At 34.6% G+C, this 23,179-nt stretch overlaps 2 protein-coding genes across 2 annotated transcripts in view; both read left to right on the top strand.

Annotated features, from left to right (window-relative positions):
- Window positions 1–4,577: 4,577 nt before the first annotated feature.
- LOC107656846 (rhombotin-2) lies at window positions 4,578–9,585 on the top strand. Its single transcript, XM_016444791.1, has 3 exons — window positions 4,578–5,166; window positions 6,405–6,620; window positions 8,904–9,585. Exons 1-3 carry the CDS (start codon window positions 5,126–5,128, stop codon window positions 9,124–9,126), a joined length of 480 nt encoding a protein of 159 aa, XP_016300277.1. The 5' UTR covers window positions 4,578–5,125; the 3' UTR covers window positions 9,127–9,585.
- An 11,448-nt stretch (window positions 9,586–21,033) lies between these two features.
- The window catches only part of LOC107656842 (homeobox protein aristaless-like 4), a 26,741-nt gene continuing 24,595 nt past the window's right edge, over window positions 21,034–23,179 (top strand). Inside the window, exon 1 of the mRNA XM_016444789.1 lies at window positions 21,034–21,382. Within this exon, the coding sequence (XP_016300275.1) occupies window positions 21,052–21,382 (331 nt within the window). The 5' untranslated portion in view covers window positions 21,034–21,051. The remainder of the gene's footprint in view (window positions 21,383–23,179) is intronic.

Genomic DNA, 23,179 nt, shown 5'->3' with positions numbered 1-23,179 from the left:
TTATATTCTCCTATTGCATATGTGTATCTTTTCATGCTTATGAAGCATTTATCCCTTACAAGAGGTATTTATATTGCAAATACTTTTAAAGTAAAGCTTATTTTTGCTTTCTTCTTTCTGTAAAACTCATAAACTATTCAAAAACCATGTGAATGCAATTGTATGAGGTTTTGTTTGGCAAATACAGGAAGCAGTTAACATGGTTGCGCTGTTCTTTGATAGCACTGTTCTATTGAAAGGGTGTTTTCTTTCAGGAACAATACTGATTAGAGGAAGATCTCATGGGAGAGTGAAGCTCTCTTTCAACGAGTGACTCATTTCCGCTCTCTGTTGTGTTTAGTAACAGCAGCAGCAGTCCTCAACTTAAACATTAAAGTCCATTGATATATCTATCAATGTCACAAACAAATAGGTGTCTACTTTGATCACTGATCATCTGAAGTTTACAATCATCGAATCACAAACTTGTAGTCACAAAAATGTTTTTACTTAGTCCAAATAATGGTGTTCGCACATGCTTCTCAAAATTGAACCAACAATAGTTAAAGCTGAGATTAGGCACGAAGCTATTGCTGTTTCAGAGTATATGCTATCAGAGAGTCAGACTCTCTCCTTACAGGAAATACGCCTTACTGTGATTACTCAGTCAGCCTGTGATGGATCTCTTCTCCAGTATGCTAAAGGCAACCTGGGCCGTAATTCAAACAGAGCATGTCAAACACATCCAGTAAGAGGATGCGTTTCAGTTTTTTGTTATTGAGACAAGACATGTTCCGTGGCAAATGATCAGTCAATCCAATGGCATTTCCTATTAGGGCTGGGCTTTCAATAAATCATAGCCTACTCTTGCAGAGCCAAAATAATAAGAGAATGATCTCCCTTAGAGTATTCAGATTTCTGGTTAAATCTGTATGCAGTTTCAATTGCTGATTTCTAAATCCTAAACATGTAGGCTATTTTATGCAACAACTATTTACTGTAAGCTTTTGCTTTCGTTCCGATATGAATGTTACAGTTAAACTGTTGACAGTAACCATTGACTTCCATAGTATTTTTCCCCCATACTATGGAAGTCATTGGCTACTGTCAACTGTTTGGTTACTAACATTCTTTAAAATATCGGTAAAACTTTGTGTTTAATGCCGTATAAAAGTAGTTTTAATGCATTAAGTATTCCTTGCAATGCACCTTATAATGTATTGTACAATCTCATGAATAATTGTAACTACATACATTATAACATTTATCAATTAATTATTATGCATTTTAAATTTGGTTATAATTATTTCCGACATGATATAATGTATTACAATGCACATTTTAGAATAATTATAATGCATTATATCCTTTAATAGCCCTGTATAATGTGTTATACATAAAGACTTTAAGTACAGTGTTACCAAAATATATTCTTTTGTGCTCAGCTGAAGAAAGAAACACACACAGGTTTGGAACAACATTAGGGTGAGTAAATTATGACAGAATTAGCTTTTTTGGTGAACTATTCCTTTTATGGCCTTTATTAGCCATTTTTGACCTTTGACCTTTATCCCTGTAACGTTCAACCATTAATCAAGCAACAGGTGTAAAGTAAAACATGTTTTATGAGTTGTTCCTTGTTAAAATGCTGAGTAAATGAATTTTTTCCATATCACAGTTGATATTTTACACTATTATGCTATTTTGATGTCAGTGAAAAATACATTTAGGCCATTAGATTTCATGCCATAAAACATACAATATGGGGCAAATTGGCTGATATGAAAAACAAACATCTAAAAAAATAGAAATTAAAATTATTGCTTTTTGGTAACTCTTTTTGGATTTTGAATAGAACAGTTTAGCTTGTGTTACATTTATTTCGGTTCCATTCTAAATTTATTTCAGTTTCTACAGAAACTATAGTAGAATTCAGTTTTGCTAAAATCCATTCCTTAGACAACGAATATATTTATTTTGCACAATATTTTGTCTTGCTGTGGCTCTCAGATTTTCATTGAATGTTTTTTTTTTTTTTTTTGCACATATGAAATATTGCATACATGAAACACAGCATTTTTAGAAAATACTTAATAACATTTCTACCATACAGAGATGTCGCAAGCCATGTTGATATGTTTACTGCATCCCTAACCATGTATGAAGGAAACCCACCCCGAGTTGAGAAAGCTTTTCCTGCCAAGTAGATGAGTTGACAGTCAGTGGTTTCCGAGGCACTGTCTCAAAAGCCCTTCTCCTATCAAGGGGGGCCATCTGGAGTTATCCAACCAATCGGAGTCCAGCAGAGTGATCAAGTGAAACGAGTAGGAAGTCAGTATGGCTCATACCACCCCCTGCCAAGGTTCATCTGTGCTCATTTCCTGTACATCCTCTGGGTTTGCTGTGTCCAATCAACAGGAAACGGTGGATGCCTTATGCACACAGTTTAACAGCTATTAAAAAACAAACTGTCGAAGCAAACAAGTAAATGTTTTAGTTATGTTATCATTTGCATTCTTGGAAAATCAATTTTGTTAAAGATTGTGCATTATAACTGTATACATATATAAATAAGAACACACACACACACACACACACACACACACAAGATTTTTGAATGTTTTTGAAAAAAGTCTCTTGTGCTCACCAAGGCTGCATTTATTTTTTCAAAAAATACAGTATGTTGTTTCTATAATATTGTGAAATATTACTACAATTTAAAAGAACTGTGTTTTTTGCCATGATGGCAACGCTAAATTTTCAGTGTCTTCAGTGCCACGTCCTCAAGAAATCATTCCAATTCCTATTTTGTTTCTCAGTTATCAATTATTATTGGTGTTCAAATATGAATAATGGTTCTTAATATTATCAATGTTGAAAACAATTTTTGCTGCTTAATATTTTTGTGGAAACTGTGATCCATTTTTTTTTTTTAAATTTGGGATTCTTTGATGAATAGAAAGTTCAACGAAGAGCATTTATTTGGAACAGAAACCTTTTGTAACATTATAAATGTCTTAACTGTCACATTTGACCAATTTGATGCATCTTCGCTAAATAAAATAAATATTGTTTTATTCTTCCTGCCATTTATTACAAATATTTTGAATAGTTGTGTATCATGGTTTTTGCAAAAATAGTAATATTTATATGGGATTTTATACATTTTGCTAATTAAATGTAATAAAAAAAAACATTAAATGTAATAAAAATGATCCCTACTCTCAACTGAACTTTACATTTGATGAAATGTAGTTTTTTTAGTTATAAGTCAGAATAGTAAAATTATAGCTGAAGGGCGATCATTGCCCTCACAGGGTTAGGGCCAGTTTGGAACAGCCAACACTTGGCTGAGATGCTGCCACTGAAGACCCCTGAGCATTGATGATGTTTGGGAACTGTTCAGTGTCCCAGCAGTGTTGTGCAGAGTGTTTTATCTCCTGGCCCAGTACTGCTGCTGACACTACCCGAGCTACTCTGGCAGGAGATAAGAGGAGTTTTCCCCAACGACATCAAACAGAGATGAGTGTGAGGAGATAGATCAGGAGAAAACGGTTCAAAAAAGCCATTTGCTGTGTTTGTTAGCTGCATTGAAATTACAGATGAATGTGTTTTTCATATGATTATGCCTTTAACAATACATAAACATTGTGAATTAGGGCAGGGGTTTTTGGTCTTCTAGATGCCACGGACCCCCATAGATGATTATCCTCATACGAGGGACCCCCATCATAAAATTTAAAAGAATTTCAATTTCAATTTTTTGTATGAAGGTCCAATTTAGACTGTAAAAAGTAAATATTATAAATATGTTACATTTTGTTTGGAAAATATTAAATATTAAAATATAGGTTACATTACTAAGTTTTACTGATAACATACGTTTTTTGTTTTAATCTAAGTTTTTATTTATTTATCATATTTTATAATTCATTCATGATCTATTTTGTTATTATTTATTTCATGCATTTATTTATAACAAATTTGTATTTTTAACTATTGATTTTATTTGTATAAAATGTTTATATTAATCACATTTTATTTGTTTGTTTTAATTAAATTTTTTTATTGTTTATATATATTTTTTTCACATTTTTTTAACACTGTTTTAACATTTCCATAGACCCCCAGCACTCTCTTGTGGCCCCCAGTTTGAAACCCCTGTAGGGTATTTTTAAAAGGCAGTTTTTGTAGGGGCTCATACTCAGAATCTTTTGAAGGTTTACATCACTATTACCTATAGGACAAAAACGTGTTTAACAGTCTATCAGCTTTTTTTTTTTTTAGCAAAATTTAATTGAATCAAATATATAAAATAAATTATAGAATTTATTATAAAAATTCGAATACTACTTAGTTTATCTGACTTAAATAATTACTGACAGGCTACAACCCTTCCAAGGAGCCCAGGTCCCCCTTGCAATGTTGCAGCTGTGTCCTTGACCTGGGATTTTCCCTGTGTTTTCATAAACATGAACGCATTAATTATATGTGTTTGCAGCTTTTCCCTCAATCTCGTTCATGTTTGGATGACAGGTATTTGATAAGGAGCCTGTCTGTTTGAGCTCGTGACCCCTCCAGTCACGAGCCGACGGCTTTATAATTGACTGGTGACTAGCGGCATGCAGGAGCGCTATTTCCTCTCATTGTCGAGGGGTCGTGAGCAGGAAGTCGGAAAAGAACGCAGAAACTGAGGGGGCAGGGCCATTTAAAAATACCTGCTACCCTACAATAACGGGACCACAGACAGTAGCCCTACGGGACAGTGCTGTGGAGACTCGCAGCACGGAGGAGAAACCACGCTTGACGCAAACGCAGTTGCGCTGGAGTAAATAAACAACGCGGCGGGGACACATCTGCCTGTCACCACGTATTAGGCTACTCAGAAACACGTAGGATTTAATGCGTGGAGACAGAAATCGAATGCAAAGAAGCTACGTTGGATGCACTTGGGATTTAGCGTAGGCTACATAATGTGTGCTATAGGTTGTAGATCTTTAGCGCAATAAGAAGGCAGCAAAGCAGGTGCATCTCTGAAGGCTGTTCATTGAGCAGGACGTTAATGGTCTTTCAGTTGATGGTCTTTCTTTCACTGGAAGTGCGCATATCTAATGTACTACTGAATTATTCCTGAACAATATTTAATATGGCATCTACAATTGAACGGAAAACACTGGAAACGAATGAGTAAGTAAGACATATTGTTTGGGCTTCCATTTGTTTATTGTTGTTTGTATAGACAAGTAGACTACAACCAAAATAGTGCAACAGCCTATATTATGTAGCCTATTGGTTATAACAGTGTTTGCGCTTAGTTTAAAAATGTAAGTCACAGTACAATTTTGCCAATATTAGTGATCAGACGATTATACATTTGTAATAGCCTAATTACATTTGGACTAATTTAAAGTCGCATTAAAGTATGATCGCGTTTTCACGAGTTAAGCGCGTGAAGGATAGTCTTACTCTACGCATTAATAATCCAATGAAACGCTACTTAAAAAAAAAAAAGCAAAAATAAATATAAAAAAAAAATGATCAAGTTATGTTTTATTCCTAGCTCCACAGTTGTAACTGGTAGCCTATAGGAAACATTGTAGGGAAAACTTGGTAAGACTTGGCACACTTGGTAAGATCCTAAAGAAAGTTGCAATAAAATAACATAATTTGCATAATATTTTTTTATTGGGGGTAAAGGAATGATATTCCAAGAAAATGAGTCTTATTAGAAAGGGGACACTGACACGTATTTTTATGATGATTTAAATTCATAATAGACCCTTTAAATATTATATGTACCAAATATGGCAATTCTATTTGTATCGTGAGATGTTTTACATGCTTCCTTTAATGAAGTTTTGACACTACAGATTATTCAGAGTGGATTAAACAGCTCTAGTCACGTGACTATGAAACAAATGTGACTTTTTACATGAAATCAAAACAGTCTGCACTTTTGTCTATGCTGTAAAAAAAAAAAAAAAAAATTGGTCACATATGTTAACCAGTGCGAATAAATAGGCTAATTTAAGTATGTGTGCACTGTGCAGTGACCCAAAGCGCCTCATTTGCCTACTGCACTTAACACTATTCTCCCTTGGGATCACGTGGCAGTAGTTACATCTTAAGCAAATATTTATTTATAAATCAAATGTACTCTCTCTTCAGATGTTAAAGGTTCTTTATGGAACCATTTAGACAAAAAGGTTCTTCTATGGCATCGTGAAGCACCTTTATTTTTAAGAGTGTAGGTACATCTAGAAAAAAAAAGTAGCGCATCTGATTGCCAATTTTATCCGTATGGAACACACATAACCTTAACATACCATAAGTCTTATGCTAGTGTTTTAAATAAAATACGCACTAGTGCCATCTGGTGTTGATAACTGCGTATCGCACGTTTGAATGTAAACGCCAATCCACAGGGAGCCCGTCGACGAGGTGCTTCAGATGCCGCCGTCGCTGCTGACCTGTGGCGGCTGTCAGCAGAGCATCGGGGACCGGTTCTTCCTCAAGGCCATAGAGCAGTACTGGCACGAGGACTGCCTGAGCTGTGACCTCTGCGGCTGCCGCTTAGGGGAGGTGGGCCGCAGGCTTTACTACAAACTTGGCAGGAAGCTGTGCAGGAGAGACTACCTCAGGTAAGACTGGCAGGCCTGAATTGAACTTTTCATTCTTTATTAACCCTGTGAAGCCTGACATATGTCAAGTCAAGTCAAGTCTATACAGATTGTGTCAGTACAGCATTAATTAAATAAGAAAATAGTGTGTCATTAATGCAAAAGGACAATAGTAAACACTCAATTTTCAGTTAAAGGCAGTTCATCATTGAATTCAGCGATGTCATCATCCAGCTCAGTTCAGTTTAAATAGTCTCTGTGCAATCAAGTCGACAATATCGCTGGAAATGAAGTGTCCCCAACTAAGCAAGCCAGAGGCGACAGCGGTAAGGAACCAAAACTCCATCGGTGACAGAATGAAGAATAAACCTTGGGAGAAACCAGGCTGAGTCGGGGGGGCCAGTTCTCCTCTGGCCAGACGAAACCAGCAGTTCAATTCCAGGCTGCAGCAAAGTCACATTGAGCAGAGGACTCTGGTTTCTGTGGTCTTGTCCCGGTGGCCGTCTAGGAGACAAGGTCCTCACTGAGGATCTGTCTCTGGGGCTCAGGGAGCCAGTGCAGTGTTGACAGAACCGGGCTAATGTAATAATAATCTTATTAACCGTTTTTAACTCTAAGTCTAGTATGTGTTTCAAATGTGTGTTTTTTTTTTTTTAATTAAGTATCATATTAAATACTTGCATCATGCTTTTATGGCTCATATAGTATGATATTGGAACCCATACTTTTTAGGAGAAAAAAGTTAGTATGTTTCAAATATGTGTTTTTATTATGTATCATATTCAATACTTTTATGGCTCATAGTAAGATATTGGAACCTAATAGCCTATAGGCCTACTCTAGGAGAAAAAAACACCTCAGTATCATTCAGAGATGCAAACTGAGCAAAGTATGTAATTTAGTGCAAATGCTGATATTCATATGGCCAAAATGACGAAATTCTGACATCTTTATAAAAGTATAGCAGATTTCTTACATTAAATGCAAACAATTTTATTGTGGCAGGCAAATAAAATACAGTGCTATACAATGATGACTGAGGTATTGATACTCAGATTTTAACATGATTTTTCTAAAAAAAAAAAAAAAAAGTATGAATGGATAAACAAGTACACCTAAGTTGCTTCAGTCAAGTAAGGGTTCAACCTGAAATATTAACAGAAAAGTAGGGCTGCAAAACAAAAATGAAAATGTGTGTACTGTGTATATTTATTGTGAATATATAAATACATACACATACATGTTTATATTAAGGAAAAATATGTTAGATTTATATGTGAAATATTTATATATATTATAAATTATATATATACAAATATATTTTTTTAAATATATACATATTTGTGTGTATTATAATAAATGCACAGTACACAAATATAGTATGTAAACACAAATTTTTATTTTGAATGCGATTAATCTTTAGTTTTGCAGCCCTAAAATGTATTCTTATTTTTACTTTATAAAAAGCTGTAAAGATATCACAGCAAAAAGACAACTTTTACAAATTACCACGACCTGAAAGAGAGGCATTTTTAGAATGATAATAAAAAAGGCCTTTTATTTGCTAAAAAGCCATGTAGTAGCCAAGTTTTGATCATAATTTAGAGGTTTTTAGAAATGTGTGTATCAAATGTGACCCTGGACCACAAAACCAGTCATAAGTAGCACAAGTATTTGTAGCAATAGCCAAAAATACACTGTGTCAAAATGATACATTTTTCTTTTATGCCAAAAATCATTAGGATATTATGTAAAGATCATGTTCTGTGAAGATATTTTGTAAATTTCCTACCGTAAATATATCAAAACTTACTTTTTGATTAGTAATATGCGTTGCTAAGGACTTCATTTGAATAACTTTAAAGGCAATTTTTGTATTTTTTTGCACCCTCAGATTCCAGATTTTCAAATAGTTGTATCTCAGCCAAATATTATCCTATCCTAAAATCATTCATCAATGGAAAGCTTCAATGTATTTAGCTTTCAGATGATGTATAAATCTCAATAAAAAAAAAAAAATGACGCTTATGACTGGTTTTGTGGTCCAGGGCCACAAATATGATACAGTAGGCTTTATAGGGTTAAACTGTATTAATGGCAAATCGCAATTTACATGTAATAAGTAAGTAAATGAATAGACATGTATTGCATGCATATGTATGTCTGTAAAACAGATATTCTTGTGAAGCATGTAATGTGCTTAAGACTTTTGCATATTGCTATAAAATCATATATTAAAATCAGGTGGTTGTCTATCAAAACCTTCTTTCTAGTGCAAATATATTTATGTTTCCTTCTCTGCAGACTGTTTGGTCAGGACGGGCTCTGCGCTTCCTGTGAAAAGAGGATCCGGGCTTTTGAAATGACCATGCGTGTCCGTGACAAAGTCTATCACCTCGAGTGCTTCAAATGCGCTGCCTGTCAGAAACACTTCTGCGTTGGAGATCGCTACCTGCTCATCAATTCGGACATTGTGTGTGAGCAGGACATTTTTGAGTGGACCAAAATTAATGGCAGCATAGTATAGTGTTCTACTAAAGTCCTAAGTGAAACGTAACATCCTGTCAACATATGCAACAAACCCTTTACTAAAAAAGAATAATGACCTTTCTGGCTCCAGGAGCCACCTCCATGGACGTGTTATAAACTTTCATCTCATATATTTGAGAAAAATTGCCACCAGCAACATACACTTGTTTTTCTATCGGTTTATTTTTAATAACAGCGTAAATACAGTTTGTAATGTATTGCAATAAAAGCTGATTCCCTTTGCTACTTTCACAGAAAGTTAGATTTGGACTATAGTGTTATTTGTTTTGAAGGAACACAATTGCCATAAAATGTTAAAACATCTTTCTTAGAGCCCAAATAAAGAAAATTACTTGTATACTCTGGGTTTTCTTCCTGACAGGAGAAAGACTCACTTATCAATAACAACATATTACAAGACAGAAATAAATTACTTATAACAAATACAGTAACACTTTAGATTAGAGAACACATATTCACTATTAAGTTTTCCCTCGATAAACTCCTAATTTGCTGCTTATTAATAGTAATATATATATATATATATATATATATATATAATTTTATATATAATATATATTATATTTATATATATATATATATATATATGGTCATGCAGAATAAGGCATTAATATGTGCCTAATAAGTACTATGAAGCAACCAATATACTAGTAATATGCATGCTGATTATAGTAGCAATAGTTGCTGCATCTTGTTAATAGTGAGAATTTGTCCTAAAATAAAATGTTACCATCAATGCTATTTAAATACATACTTCACACAATAATGTACAGTAGTGTGCAAAAGTTTGGGGTTGTAAGATTCTTATTCGTTTTTTATTTGATTAAAAATTATAAAGAGTTTTCTATTTTAATGTGTTTTGAAAATGTAATTTATTCCTGTGATGTCAAAACTGAATCATTTCTTTATTTTTATTTTGTGCTGCTTAATATTTTTGTGGAAACCATGATACTTTACTTTTTATAATGTTCAGTAGAACAGTATTTTTAAACTGATTTTTTGTAATGATGTAAAAATCTTTACTGTCACTTCTTATCAATGTAATGCACCTTATTAATTTACTTAAAAATCGTACAGAACCCAAACTTTTTAACCATAATCTGTATCAAAATCAAACTAGGTGTAGTATGTTATTTCATGTAATTTTGGGGAAAATGTTTAGGTTATGCAGCTCACTTAAGTAAACACCACTATTATATACACTAGTAGGCCTACAAATTGAGAAATGAGAACAACTGTCAGATACAATCTAATCACAGCCAGATTAAGGTCTGATGCTATAGAGAAAACGTTCTCATTTATCCAGTCATGTAGCTTAATTCAAAAGACTTGAAGGATACAGTGACAAATCCATAAACAAAAAAATCACATATAATGTATGCCATATTGTCCTTTATATCCATACCCTTCTGGGGTTCACAGAGTTCAGAAGACCTGCATGAGGGGGAAAGCCCTGTCATGGCAAAGGAACACATCTGAAAGCCACAGGTTCTAAACAGAGTTAGAATGCTATTATGTGTTTTCCATCCCACTGCCCAGCTTTGAAGGAGTTCTGGTTCTGAGCTTTACCAGAAGCCAATGTTGAGACAGAAGTGAATGCTGCCCTTCACTAAACTGGCTTGACTGACCACATTCACTCGACACAGTCACAGACATTTTTGTTAGCTGTACCACCTCTGCTGGCTGCCTCCAGTAATTCATGATTCAAAACAGGCCACCATGCCACCAGGGGAAACTGAGAGATGGTCCCTGTTTTTTGTAGCTGTCTCTGTAAAAGTCCGTGAAAAGTTGTTGTTTGTGGAGCTCATTGGCATTGGCGTTCTCACTCTAAACAGAAGGGGGCGCCAAATATCCAAACAAATGGGCATTAACAAAAAAAGACATCGAAAGTATTGACATTCGTATGATTCGCTTAAAATGTCAATAAATTTGGTATCTGAGTTTACTAGAAATGACATAACCTTTGATATAATAATTGAAGATGTACACATTCAGTTTTTATTGAAAATGTTATAAATGTTGTCATAAATGCCTTGTTGTTTTCTGTTTTGTTTTGTTTTCTCTCATTATTTTTAATGTTTTTTTTTTTATTTTATTTTGTGTAAGGTTCTGTGCCTCTCCTTTTTGATTTTGTATTGTCTTGTATAAAAAAAGACATGTAAATGGATTTGTTTTTTCACTGGAAAAATTCAGTCACTTGCTCACTAATGGATCCTCTGTGAACGGGTGCAGTTCTCACTTCACAAGACATTAATGATTATTTTTGGATTATTGTGATGTTTTGTCAGCTATTTTATCAGGACTCTCATTCTGACGGCACCCATTCACTGCAGTAGATCCAGTGGTGAGAAAGTGATGTAAAGCTCAATTTCTCCAAATCCAATAACAATCTTCTCCTTGGATGGCCTAAAGGTGAGTACAATTTCAGCAAATTTTCATTTTTGGGTGAACTATTTCTTTAAAGATATTCCCACCATTATTTCCCAGAAGAAAAGAAAAAAGATCTAGTTAATTCAACATTCATACACCTGATCTTTTGTGATAACATGCCCCAATAGTCTTGGATATAGATATCCAGGCAAACTTCCCAGTGTGAGAACCAGCCCTGATGTCTCCTATATCTCAATACTGTTGTGAGATATAAACCATGATTTAGCTTTTTTTTCTATGACATCCCTGATTGCTGTTATTGTTCAATTCGTCCTAAATGTTTTGAATCACCTCTCTTTTTCTCATTTGAGTTGACATCTGTGACATCTGAGCTCAGGGTCTGCTTGGCAGACTGTCCAGACTGACAAAAAGCATTAATATAGATACAAAAAAATCATGTAACAATTACACAGCAAAATAGTCTTCATTACTCTAAACCTTCATCAAGATTTCAACGCCCACAGATAGCCTACTTTCTGATATGAAACTACTGTACAAGAAAATATTAGGAGAGATGCTTATGCAGCTCTATTGTGGAACCTAAATCTCCTGTTCTGATAAAGAAACAAACTAATCTTGGATGGCCTGGGGGTGAGTACATTTTATGCAAATTTTCATTTTTGGGCGAACTATTTCTTTAAAAGCATGTCTGATCTCATACATGTGAATGTAGCCTAATAAGATTCCAGTCAAATTCTGTGGTCCCCACATAACACATAACGCGTGAATGTTCTGATGAAATTTCAAACCTGAGATCAAACCCACAGTAAAGTATCTATAACACCGTGTCTACACCGGACGCGACAGTTGTCGTGTCGCGCCGCGCTGCAACAGCTAAAGTCTGTCTACACCGGACGCGACAAAGCAACCGTTGAAAATCATTTGAAATTTGTGTCTATAGGCCTACGTCATAAATAGAACGCAGCAGCAGTTTACTGTCGGGGATTTGTCGTGTCGCACCGCATCCAGTGTAGACAGCATCACTGATTATAATGAGTTCTATTGTATTTTGTCGCGCCACGCCACGCCGCTCGCGTCCGGTGTAGACATGGTGTAAAATAGCATAAGATAGATTGCAGTGGAACAATCTTTAAAAACCCACAAATCTGGGCATGGAAAATGTAAAGTACACAGAACATCCACATGTGCATCTGCAGTTCATTATGAATTGGCTATGCTTTGTTCAAAGGTGCTGTCATATAGCCTAGTCTTTTGAAACTCCATATTGATGTACCCATTGTGTTCCATAGATTTGTTATTTGCAGCAATTATTTTTGGCTGGAAACCTCGCGGGTATCATTTTGCACATGTGGATTAGGAAACAAAATGATTTTACGTGACTATGAAAAGTTCAGCAAAGCCTATAATGACAGGGTAAACGTTCTGTGAGAAAACTGGCTCAGGTCAATGTTTAGAAAAAACGAATCTGGGATAAACAGACGGGTGATAGAACATCACTAAACCAAACCCTGTCCAAAACAGGGAAGAAATGTTTTTCATTATCTGGGAATTTTCTACGATCTATTATTTATTCCATCTGTAATTTTCTGACTCCACTTTATCTCCATAGCTCATTTTTGTTTGATACTAGAATCTGCATGGATTTTGTTCTTCTGTATTGTCTTCTAAGCTGCCTCAATACATTTTGCACAACACGTAATTGTTTACAGAAAGAGCACTCCAAACTTTACAGCTTTTCCCCCTCATCTATGATGATTTACAGTTAACAGACTAGCTCATAACATAAATCTGAACCAAAAGTTGAGGAGGATGTGTCATTTTCAGTGGTGACTCCCCCCCCCCCATTGCAGTGGAAGAGTGCGCTCCATTTTGAACTGTATTTCAGATATTTATTTGATGCTTCAAAGGTTAAACACTCCTTTATTATTTTATTAGTAAACCAACATGTTACAAAGATAGGGATATTTAAAAAAAAAAAGATATATATATTAATCCTTTTAGATTAAGGAAACTATGATTGTTGTGGTTTCACTGTAATTTTACTCCTTTTTTCCAATTAAAAGTCCATTAAAAGCTAGCGTGTCTATTGATTACATAAAGATCAGTTTTTGCTGTGGAAAATGAGAAAAAGTCTTAAAGAAATTAGACTGGATTGAGTAGGCATAATGTACGTCTGAAATATCTGAAAATAATTAATAAACCACTCAGTGGGCAATTGATGTTGAAAAGACATCAAATTTACATCAAATTTAACATCGAAAAACAGGTCAAAGTTGCAAATCAAACTGATGTCAAAAACATGACGTGACATTGATTTGATGTAAATTGAATGTCAAACATATTATACTAAACCGATTTTCAGTGTAACTTCCTTTTTTCACCCAATTGGAATCCACTGGAAGAAATTGCCATCCAAACTGAATTTAAAATGATGTTACAGCATCTTGATCAAGTCTTGATTAATATTTGACATCAAATTGATATTAAGGTGCCTGCTGGGCAATAAACATCTAATTTATACAGTTATTTCTGGTCAAAGACTTTAGGGAGTTTTCGAATTTCAATGGTGAAGCTGCATTGCAAGTGCTCTGATATTTAGTCCACTTGGACTTTTCATCATTTGTATCACTTTGCTTGTCCTGTGAGTTTCAGAAAGGCTGTCGGTCTCTGCATTCGTGGTTGGGAAATTTCAGTGACTCTTTCTGTAGATGAATCCACATTTAGTCCAGTAGTTTTCGATAAGGAAGTGAATCACTGAATCATTCATTCAACAGATTCATTCAAAAAAACATATTCATTCAGGAAAGGAATGCCATTACTGTGTTGCTCAGAGACACATGATGTTTGTTTCTGCTTTGATTCCATTTGGAACTAGTTTCACTGTAAGGTACTTCTCATTTATTAAAAGTTGTGTAAAGCAATATTATGCTGGCAATCATCATGGTTTTGAATGCAGCACCACTGATGATTGAGGTAATTTATTGGTAATTTATTTGAGGTAATTATTGCTTAAATATATCATAGGTCAGTTATGTCTTTTCTGAATTACACATAAGGTCAGCTACATTTAATCGGACCTGGGGTGACAGGAAGGGTTAAGTAGGTTTCTAGAAAGGCAACAAATTCCACATTGGCAGAAAACATCCACACATGCTGGGATGCCTGGGATAATTTTTTGTTCAGGTAGGTGATGGGAAATGGCAGCACTCTGGATTCAGTGTTTGAGTTTGATCCAGTTTCTCGCAGTAATTGCCCTTCCCATAACAGGCCTGCTTTCAATCAACTCAAAACATCACTAGGATGTACTTCAAGATGGTTGACCTTCGAAATCTGCTTGAAGGGAACAGGATGAGATTAAATTTGTAGCCTCGCTATTAAAACGTTGAAAAAGTAAAATGATAATAAAATACAAAATGTTGTTTAAACTATAGCTCTGAAACAATCCTCAATGTCACAAAATGAAAATAAATAGCTATATAGCACTCTAGAACACACGCATACACACAAAGGAACAGTAAAGACATTTATCCCTGGTTTCACAGACAAGGCTTAAGGCTAGTCCCAGACTGAAATGCATGGTTGACCTATCTCATCTGAAAATATCTTGCTCGGACATATCTTAAAATATGTCAGTGCCATTGTTCTGTCTCAAGATGCACACCTGAAACGTTTGTTCCAAGGCATTTTATAAAAGCTGCTTAAATATCTTAATTTAACTAAGGCCTAGTCCTGGCTTAATCTAAGTCCCATCAGTGAAACTGGCCTTAGAATGTTAAAAAGTTTTTTTAAACTATATATTCATCCAGGAATCCTGAAAAAATAAATTGTAAAAATATTAAGCAGCACAACTGGTTTCAACATTGATAATAATAGGAAATGTTTCTTGAGCACAAAACCAGCATATTAGTTTCTGAAGGATCATGTAACACTGAAGATTGGAATAATGGCTGCTGAAAATTCAGCATTGCATCACAGGAATAAATTACATTTTAAAATCTATTACAATAGAAAGCAGTTATTTTAAATTGTAATAATATTCTACAGTATTACAATAATTATATTACATTGTTAAATTCAGCTTATTGAGATTTGTCACCATTAAAATCCTTACTGACAAAAACCCATATACAGTACTCTTTGTATTTAAAATATGATAGATTCCATTTCTCTCTTTTCTTTAAAAGAGATGACTTTAGACCTGTCAGTATTAATAATACAAGTTCCTGAGACAATACACAGATATAGCCACATAGATAGGGTTTAAAGTCTGATTTGAAAAATAAGTGCTCATATTCCTAACAATACTAATCCATTGTTAGCTTTTATATACACAAAAAAGGGATACTATATTGAATACCGTAGCCAATGAACTGCAATATGTCCTTGGTCTTATGGGTTCGTGGTAACAACAAGCTTTGCTGCTATATCCCATAATCCTTCTCTGCTCTGTTTAACTGTTCCATGGTTAAAGCTTCCCTCTTTTGTAAAAACAACAGATCCTTCTTTAGACTCTACAGTAAAAGTATGTAGCTCAATTACAGCTCTTATGGTAATTACATTATTGACATTCCCTAATATACAATAAGCCAGTCACTGTTCTATACAATGAAGTATGAGACTGATAGCAGAGCAGCTGGGAATCAAGACTAAGTTTCGTTCTTATCATTTAAACTGAACTGAAGGCATTTCAGAGCCAGAGGGTGACTGAAAAACCTTTTCGTTCCATGTGATATCAATTGAAATATTAGCTGTAATTCAATAAGCTATCGGTGGGCAGGGCGTGGGAGCCTAAGGCGTAAAATTAAAAGGTGGATGAGAGTGTCTTTTGTCTTCAACACTTAGCTTAAAGGGGTCATATGATGCGATTTCAAGTTTTCCTTTCTCGCCAATCAGAGCAGACTGTGCTTGTCGGAAGGAGGGACTTTGTAGAAAACGAAGCGTTTGAGAGAGGCGGGGCATAGAGGACCTACAATAATGTACAGTATTTGAAAAATAATGTGTTTTTTGAACAATAAAGCATTTCAACATATTCTGTTACACCAAATAATGATCTTTAAAAAAGCATCATATGACCCCTTTAACCAGAACCTAAAAACCTGAGTCATGTGCCACTGAGCCATTGATATATATATATATATATTACATAATAACAAATTGAATAACATTAAATTAAATATATAAATAACAATAAATCTTATAAATAAATTACTGGACATTATCTAATGATATTAATCAATTATTAAAGTGATAATTTTTCACATCAGTGGTGATTAATAGTGAGACATGTTGAGCCCTATGTGTCACCAAACTATCTTACCCTCTACATCTTCGAATAGTCGAATTGAGACATGGCACTTCTTAACAAGTGTCCTTTCCATGTTAAGACAGGGAGTATGACTTTCATTAGAGTATGAAAGAGCCTCAGTCTTGTCTCTGTCAGGACATTCCAGATAATTACTGTTTGAGAAGGTCCTCTGTTCCTACTTCGGCATGAACTCAGACCCAGCGGTCAGTGCTGCTGAACCACCTGTAGAAGTGCAAGAGAAACAGTGCATAAAATGGATCTATCAAGAAATATGCTCAGAGTCAAACCACATCCAAGAGAACAAACCAGAAATATTGCACTGGTGTTTGAAATATGATGTTGTATTTATAAAATTGTTATAGAATGTTTATAGGACCCCCAGGGACCCTGTCTAATTTTATATAGTAAATTTTATTATAAAATGTCAAGTATAATATATATATATATATATATATATATATATATATACATTTTCAGTTGATCTAATAGATAAGTAACTTAGAAGATTCGGTCTGGGGAGTTTTCTTACATGTTGCAGTGAAACAGAGACATAGAATACAATCTTATGTAGAATACCTTATTCAGTTAACTGCAGCAGTAAAATGCTGTTTTTGATCAAGGTGGAAAATTGAGGTTGACCTCTGCACTGTTATATAACTGAGCCAAGCCTCTGTCAAACTGACATTAAATCCCACAGTCATTCTCAGTTTGTTTTCAGAATTATTATATTCCACTTTTAACCCAGCTGAAACCTAATACACAAATAACTTGAATAGAGATTCCACAGAGGAATCTCTTTAAAAAGACTGCGGCCAATTCTAAAGAGAGCAATCAGAGGCCCTCTGGAAACACACATCATGATGTCATCACGTCCACTTCAGCCTCAAGATAAAGTTAACTAACCGATTCTTGCTGACAGACCCAGTCAGCACTATATTTGATTCTTCCATGTTTCTTGTCTGTGTCATAGTAATTCAGATCTTCATCTTTCTGTGATCTCTGAAGCCAAAGCAAACCGCTCAGTGTATGCAATCTAATTACAGTTCATCATATACTTTTTTGATCAGCTATTGTGGTTAGTTTGTGTTCAGTGTTTGGTCTGTGGTGAAATGACCTAAGCATAAGTGCAGGCAAAAGGACAAATTAGAATGAATGTGGTAAGAGGAAGAATTCTCCCAAAACCGAAAATTTGCTAACATTTTACTCACCCTCAGGATATCCAAGATGTAGATGAGTTTGTTTCTTCATCACAACAGATTTGGAGAAATTTAGCATTACATCACTTGCTCACCAATGGATCCTCTGCAGTGAATGGGTGCCGTCAGAATGAGAGTGCAAACAGCTGATAAAAACATCACAATAATCCACAAGAAATCCACATGACTCCAGCCCATCTATTAATGTCTTATAGTGAAAAAGCTGTAGGTTTGTAAGAAACAAATCCATCATTAAGGCGTTTTAACTTACAGAATGGACACCAATGGATACCAGTCCATAATCCTTAATAATGCTAATAATGATGGCCTGAGGGTGAGTACATTTTCAGCACTTTTTATTTTTATTTTTTTGGTTAGCTATTCCTTTAACTAAACATAAGTATTGGGGTGAATTGAAATGGACAATATAAATATGCCTTTTATTAATATTAATAACATTTTGAAACCCTCATCCTTTTGAGAATTTGAGACCATAATAACATATATATTTAGATCAAACAAGGCAGAGTCACATAAATAATTCATTAAAAAATAATTTCCACTTTATAATGATATTAAGGAAAGATTATATTTTTTCATTTCTTTTTTATTTTGGTGTTAGAATATAAATAGCTGTGTTCTTTGTTATTATTATACAGCATCTAGCCGAATCATTAGCTACTCCTGTGCTAGTATTAAAACCTTTACATTTAAAATTAACTTTCAAATTAAACGAGGGCTCAAAGAAACACTAGATTCTCCAAAATGACTACACAAAAGGTTTGCGGTGAGATGTTTGGAGGGAGCGTTAGTATTTAGAAAATGGGAGAATAGTGCACATTTTTTGTTTCTTTTGGTGCTCTTATTTAATTAGAGATCAGTAGAACTGCTAGTCCAGTAATTCAATCAGCTCATCAGATGACAGAGTTCCTACCCATCTCATGTGAATTCAATTACAGATCTCTATGAGACTCCCTCTCAGACACCTCCATACTCCTAGACAAGACTAGCTTCATGTATTTTGTAATGTGGCCATTTCATGTGGATCATTTTATAGATTTTTTTTTTGTACATATGGAAATATTCTTTGAGAAGTCATTGTAAAGCTAACATTTTCCATTTGAATAGCACCTATTTATTGTGTTGAGGTGGTGAGTAACTGAAAGGAGTCAAGACTGAGAGAATAAAGACAGAATAAGCCATTCTTATATACATCCTTGCCATATAGGCAAGCCAGGCTTCAAGGTACAGGTCCAAATCTGATCTGGTCTTTTTTTTTTTAATTCCCCCTGTTGATTCTTGAACTGGACAGGAAGGTCAAAGATGTAATTAGATAGACAGAACAAACTTTTGTTGATGGATACTCAGATTATGACTACTAACTTAGGCTTCTCTCCTTGCAAATAATTTTCTAATTGGAGAAGATTTAATAAAATAACAATGTACATTAATCTGCAATCTTAATTGTAATCTTTTTGTTATGTAATTTTACAGGAAAAACCCAGCAAATCAAAAAAGATCTAACTCTATTATAATAAATGGTCCTGGGACTTGCTTTGCCTTTTAGAAACTGTCGAATAAGTTTGCCGGGAAAAAAACCCTCATTATAAACAGATTAGAAAAGACATTTTATGTGGATACAATCAATTTGAAGTCTTCTTAAACATTCAGTGCTGCTGCATTGTAAGTGCTGCAAGTTATTGTTGCTGTTGTTCTGACAATGTGTGTGTACTATTATATCATATAAATTGTTGAATAAATGTACAAAAATTACAGACTTACAAACTAAACGTAGTAGCTGAACGAGTGCATGCCAAAAGCAATGCAAAAATCACAGGTTCAATTTCCAAGAATATGGTCTTGAGAGATCACATATTATATATATATATATAATAGAGCTTCTTCCTATGCAACTTCATTAGAGGAAAAAACTTATATCACATATATCACTCATTACCTTAAAATTATCTGCGACCACAGAAATATACACAGATGTTTGTACTGTCCTTGTGTGAAAATGCAAAAATGTAATATGTTTTGCCAAAAACAAACAAACAAACAAACAAGCAAAAACATGACTCTGTTCACAGAGCTGCTGAGCACATTGTGTTGGTGAGATGCAGATGGATGCCATTAGTCAGTTAAAGCTGTCAGAGCTGCAAACGCTGTTATTTTCAGTAATTTGGGCGCTTGCGATAGGCTGTTATTAAAACATATACAGAACAAAATGTGACATCAAGACATACAAGTACATTAATGCAAAAAGCGTGAAAATCCAATATTTTTTACAGAGTCTCATAACTTATTTGACAAAGGTGGTGATCAGGCAACTCATCTTGTAACTCATTTGTCTTTGGTTAAACTGATGGCTTTACAACACAACCTGCAAGACTAATCTCTAATTAAATAACAACCAGCAGTGAAGCTGATTTAATTGAAATAGTAAACTTCTATAATTGCAAAATATCATAAATGTTTTTTTTAAATTAAAAACTTTCCTACTTTTGTACATACAGGCCTCATAATCTCTTTTTTCATATATTTTACATTGCAAATTTTAACCATTTTGATCAACTAATGATGGAAGTTTTTCAAATATTTTCGTGTAAAATGTTTGCGTATGACATTATCCTTATTTTCTGTCAGTCATGTCCCTAATTGCATTACTGTCATGCGTTGTGTTTCTCACGTGTTAGTTGGAGGGAAAAGCTCCTGACCTCTTATCATGACTGGACCACTGACTCCAGCAGACACCAGGACAACATCCTCCGTCCAGAATTCTCTCTCTCTCTCTCTCCTCCAAACCTTAAAGACGCTTTCTAGCATTTGCTTTTGCCTAGTCTCTGGAAAACATCTGAATCATTTTAACCAACTCCAGCTGTCGCCCTGGTGTGGGTGTGTGAGAAAGTGCATGGCCGTCTGTGAATGAGAGGAGACTCGAGCGAGGGTGACGTTTAGATTTACAAAAAAAAAAAAAGGGTTAAGATATTTTGCCTGTTTTTTTGTCGGTATGAACACAGATACGTGCGTCTCATACTGCGATATGACCTCAATGGATTCATATTATTCGCCATCATCAGGACAAGGGAAAGTCCAACAGGCCAGTCCTTACAGGACGTTCCAACCGAGCGACTCCAAATACAGTCCCACTTTCCTCCCCGCCAAAGGTCAACCTTACGGGGACAAGCCGCGGAGTCCTTTCCATCAAGAGTGTCCGTCACTGGATGATAGCACACCCGAGAGCGCCTACAGCAAGTACCATCTTTTCAGGCAGAGACCCACATGCAAAACTCTCCCTGAAGACAGCAAACTGGAGGACGGCGCGCTCATCTCGTGCTATGGTGAGTGGCATCTACAGTAGATGGTTTGTGTGTTCATTTCTTAGTAGCTATATCTTCAGGAATTACATAGGCCGACAATTTGGTCAAATTTCCACCTCTGATAATTGTTCCGTATAACATCTCCCGGTTGAGGGTAAAAGAAGGCCTTTAACAATCTGAGTAGCCTATAAACTTCAACTTGTTCGCGCATTTGTTCCATAGTATGCACAGCTCACCCCGCTAAAAAATACGTTTAACGTGCCTTAAATGTTTAAGTATACAGTCAAAGTGGTGCTGACGTCTCAAACTTATTTTATTTTTATTTTAATTCTACCACTTTTAAATAATTGATAAGGACAGTAATTTGAAACTTTGAATATTTTTACTTTGCAATAAGCTGAAAATCATTTAGTCCGAGAATTTTTTTTTTTAAAACGTAGGCTAATAGGATACTTTCTAAATGTATCCGCAAAAATCTAAAAATCTAAATCCCTCTAATTGACATAATAGCAAAACTGTCTAGGATTTTTCTTCATGACATCTTTGTATTTATTAAATCGAATAAATGTTTTAATTTCGCTCACAACTGTGTGTGTGTTAGGGTTGAAGAAATATGACTTTTCTGTTTAATGCAATGAGCTACAAACGAGGAAGCGTAAATTCACTAAATAAATGTTAAACATATATAATTAGGCCTGATTGTATTCAGACATGTATATTATAAAATAGACTTTGCCTTAAAATGATTTATTGGACCATTAGGCTACAAACCGTTTAAGCACTTTCTGAAGGCTGCAATTATTCAAACCCACACTCATTCTCGCCTGTTATTTGTCACATCTTACATTTTATGGTCACACAGACGTTGCAGAAAATTCTGGTGGTTTTTACTCAAAAATACATATAAACAATTCGTCTGGTGCTCTCATAAACAATCAAAGCAGAAGTCATGGAAATATAGATGTTACTAAATGCATACAGTGACTAAAAGTCAGATTATAATCCTCTTCTTACTTACAAACAGTGGCATGAAAATCCATCTTTGTGGCTGTAAATCACGCATGAGTTATTTACGATGTGTTGACCCCAGGCCAGTGAAAACAGACACCAAATGTAGCCTATCATCAATGTATATTAGGCTACATTAATGCAGGCTGTTATTGGCGTCAGAAAAATCCTAATAGATTCATTAAATTATTTGTTTCCTTAATTTAAGCTATTTGATTATTTTTTTATTTTACCATTTCGATATTTTTACCATGTAGTCGGAAGTCTGTTTATTACGACAATTTAAGACAGTTGAAATTAAATTATTAATTTGCTGTTATGAGTGAGTAAATAAGAATAGTTAAATAAACAATTAATGAAATACTGTATCGTGTATTGGTCCGTGTAACCCTTTGCAGTTCTTTGTTCAATTCGCACCGGCATTTTGAAAAGCTTATCTTTGCTGTTTACCTCACGTTATGCTATGGAGGATATTTTTATGGATATATTTTTTTTAATTTTTTTTTTTGATTCCTCAGTATTTGCTAAACGCTCTGTAATTTATTAGTCATTATTTAATACAGCATGTGGTGTAGGCCTATGCCATGCCTCATCTTATTCGTTTTTGTTAATAACCGTTTTGTAAGCTAGTTTGTCATTGTATCTTACTGTTTTATTGTTGTTGTGCTTTTTAATTAAAAATAACAATGAATCCATATTTTGTTTTAGTCTTAAAAAGTTAAAGGCTTATAGCATAGCAAAAGAGGAAAAAGAACGGGTTGAATGTTAACCACTTTCGTTTTCATATAACTAAACTATGATAAAAGTTCA

This window comes from Sinocyclocheilus anshuiensis, unplaced genomic scaffold (genome assembly GCF_001515605.1).
Source record: "Sinocyclocheilus anshuiensis isolate Anshui unplaced genomic scaffold, SAMN03320099.WGS_v1.1 scaffold2069, whole genome shotgun sequence".
Classification (NCBI taxonomy): Eukaryota; Metazoa; Chordata; class Actinopteri; order Cypriniformes; family Cyprinidae; genus Sinocyclocheilus; species Sinocyclocheilus anshuiensis.
The sequence above is the reverse complement of the archived record's forward strand: the minus strand, read 5'-3'. Positions and strand labels throughout refer to the sequence as shown.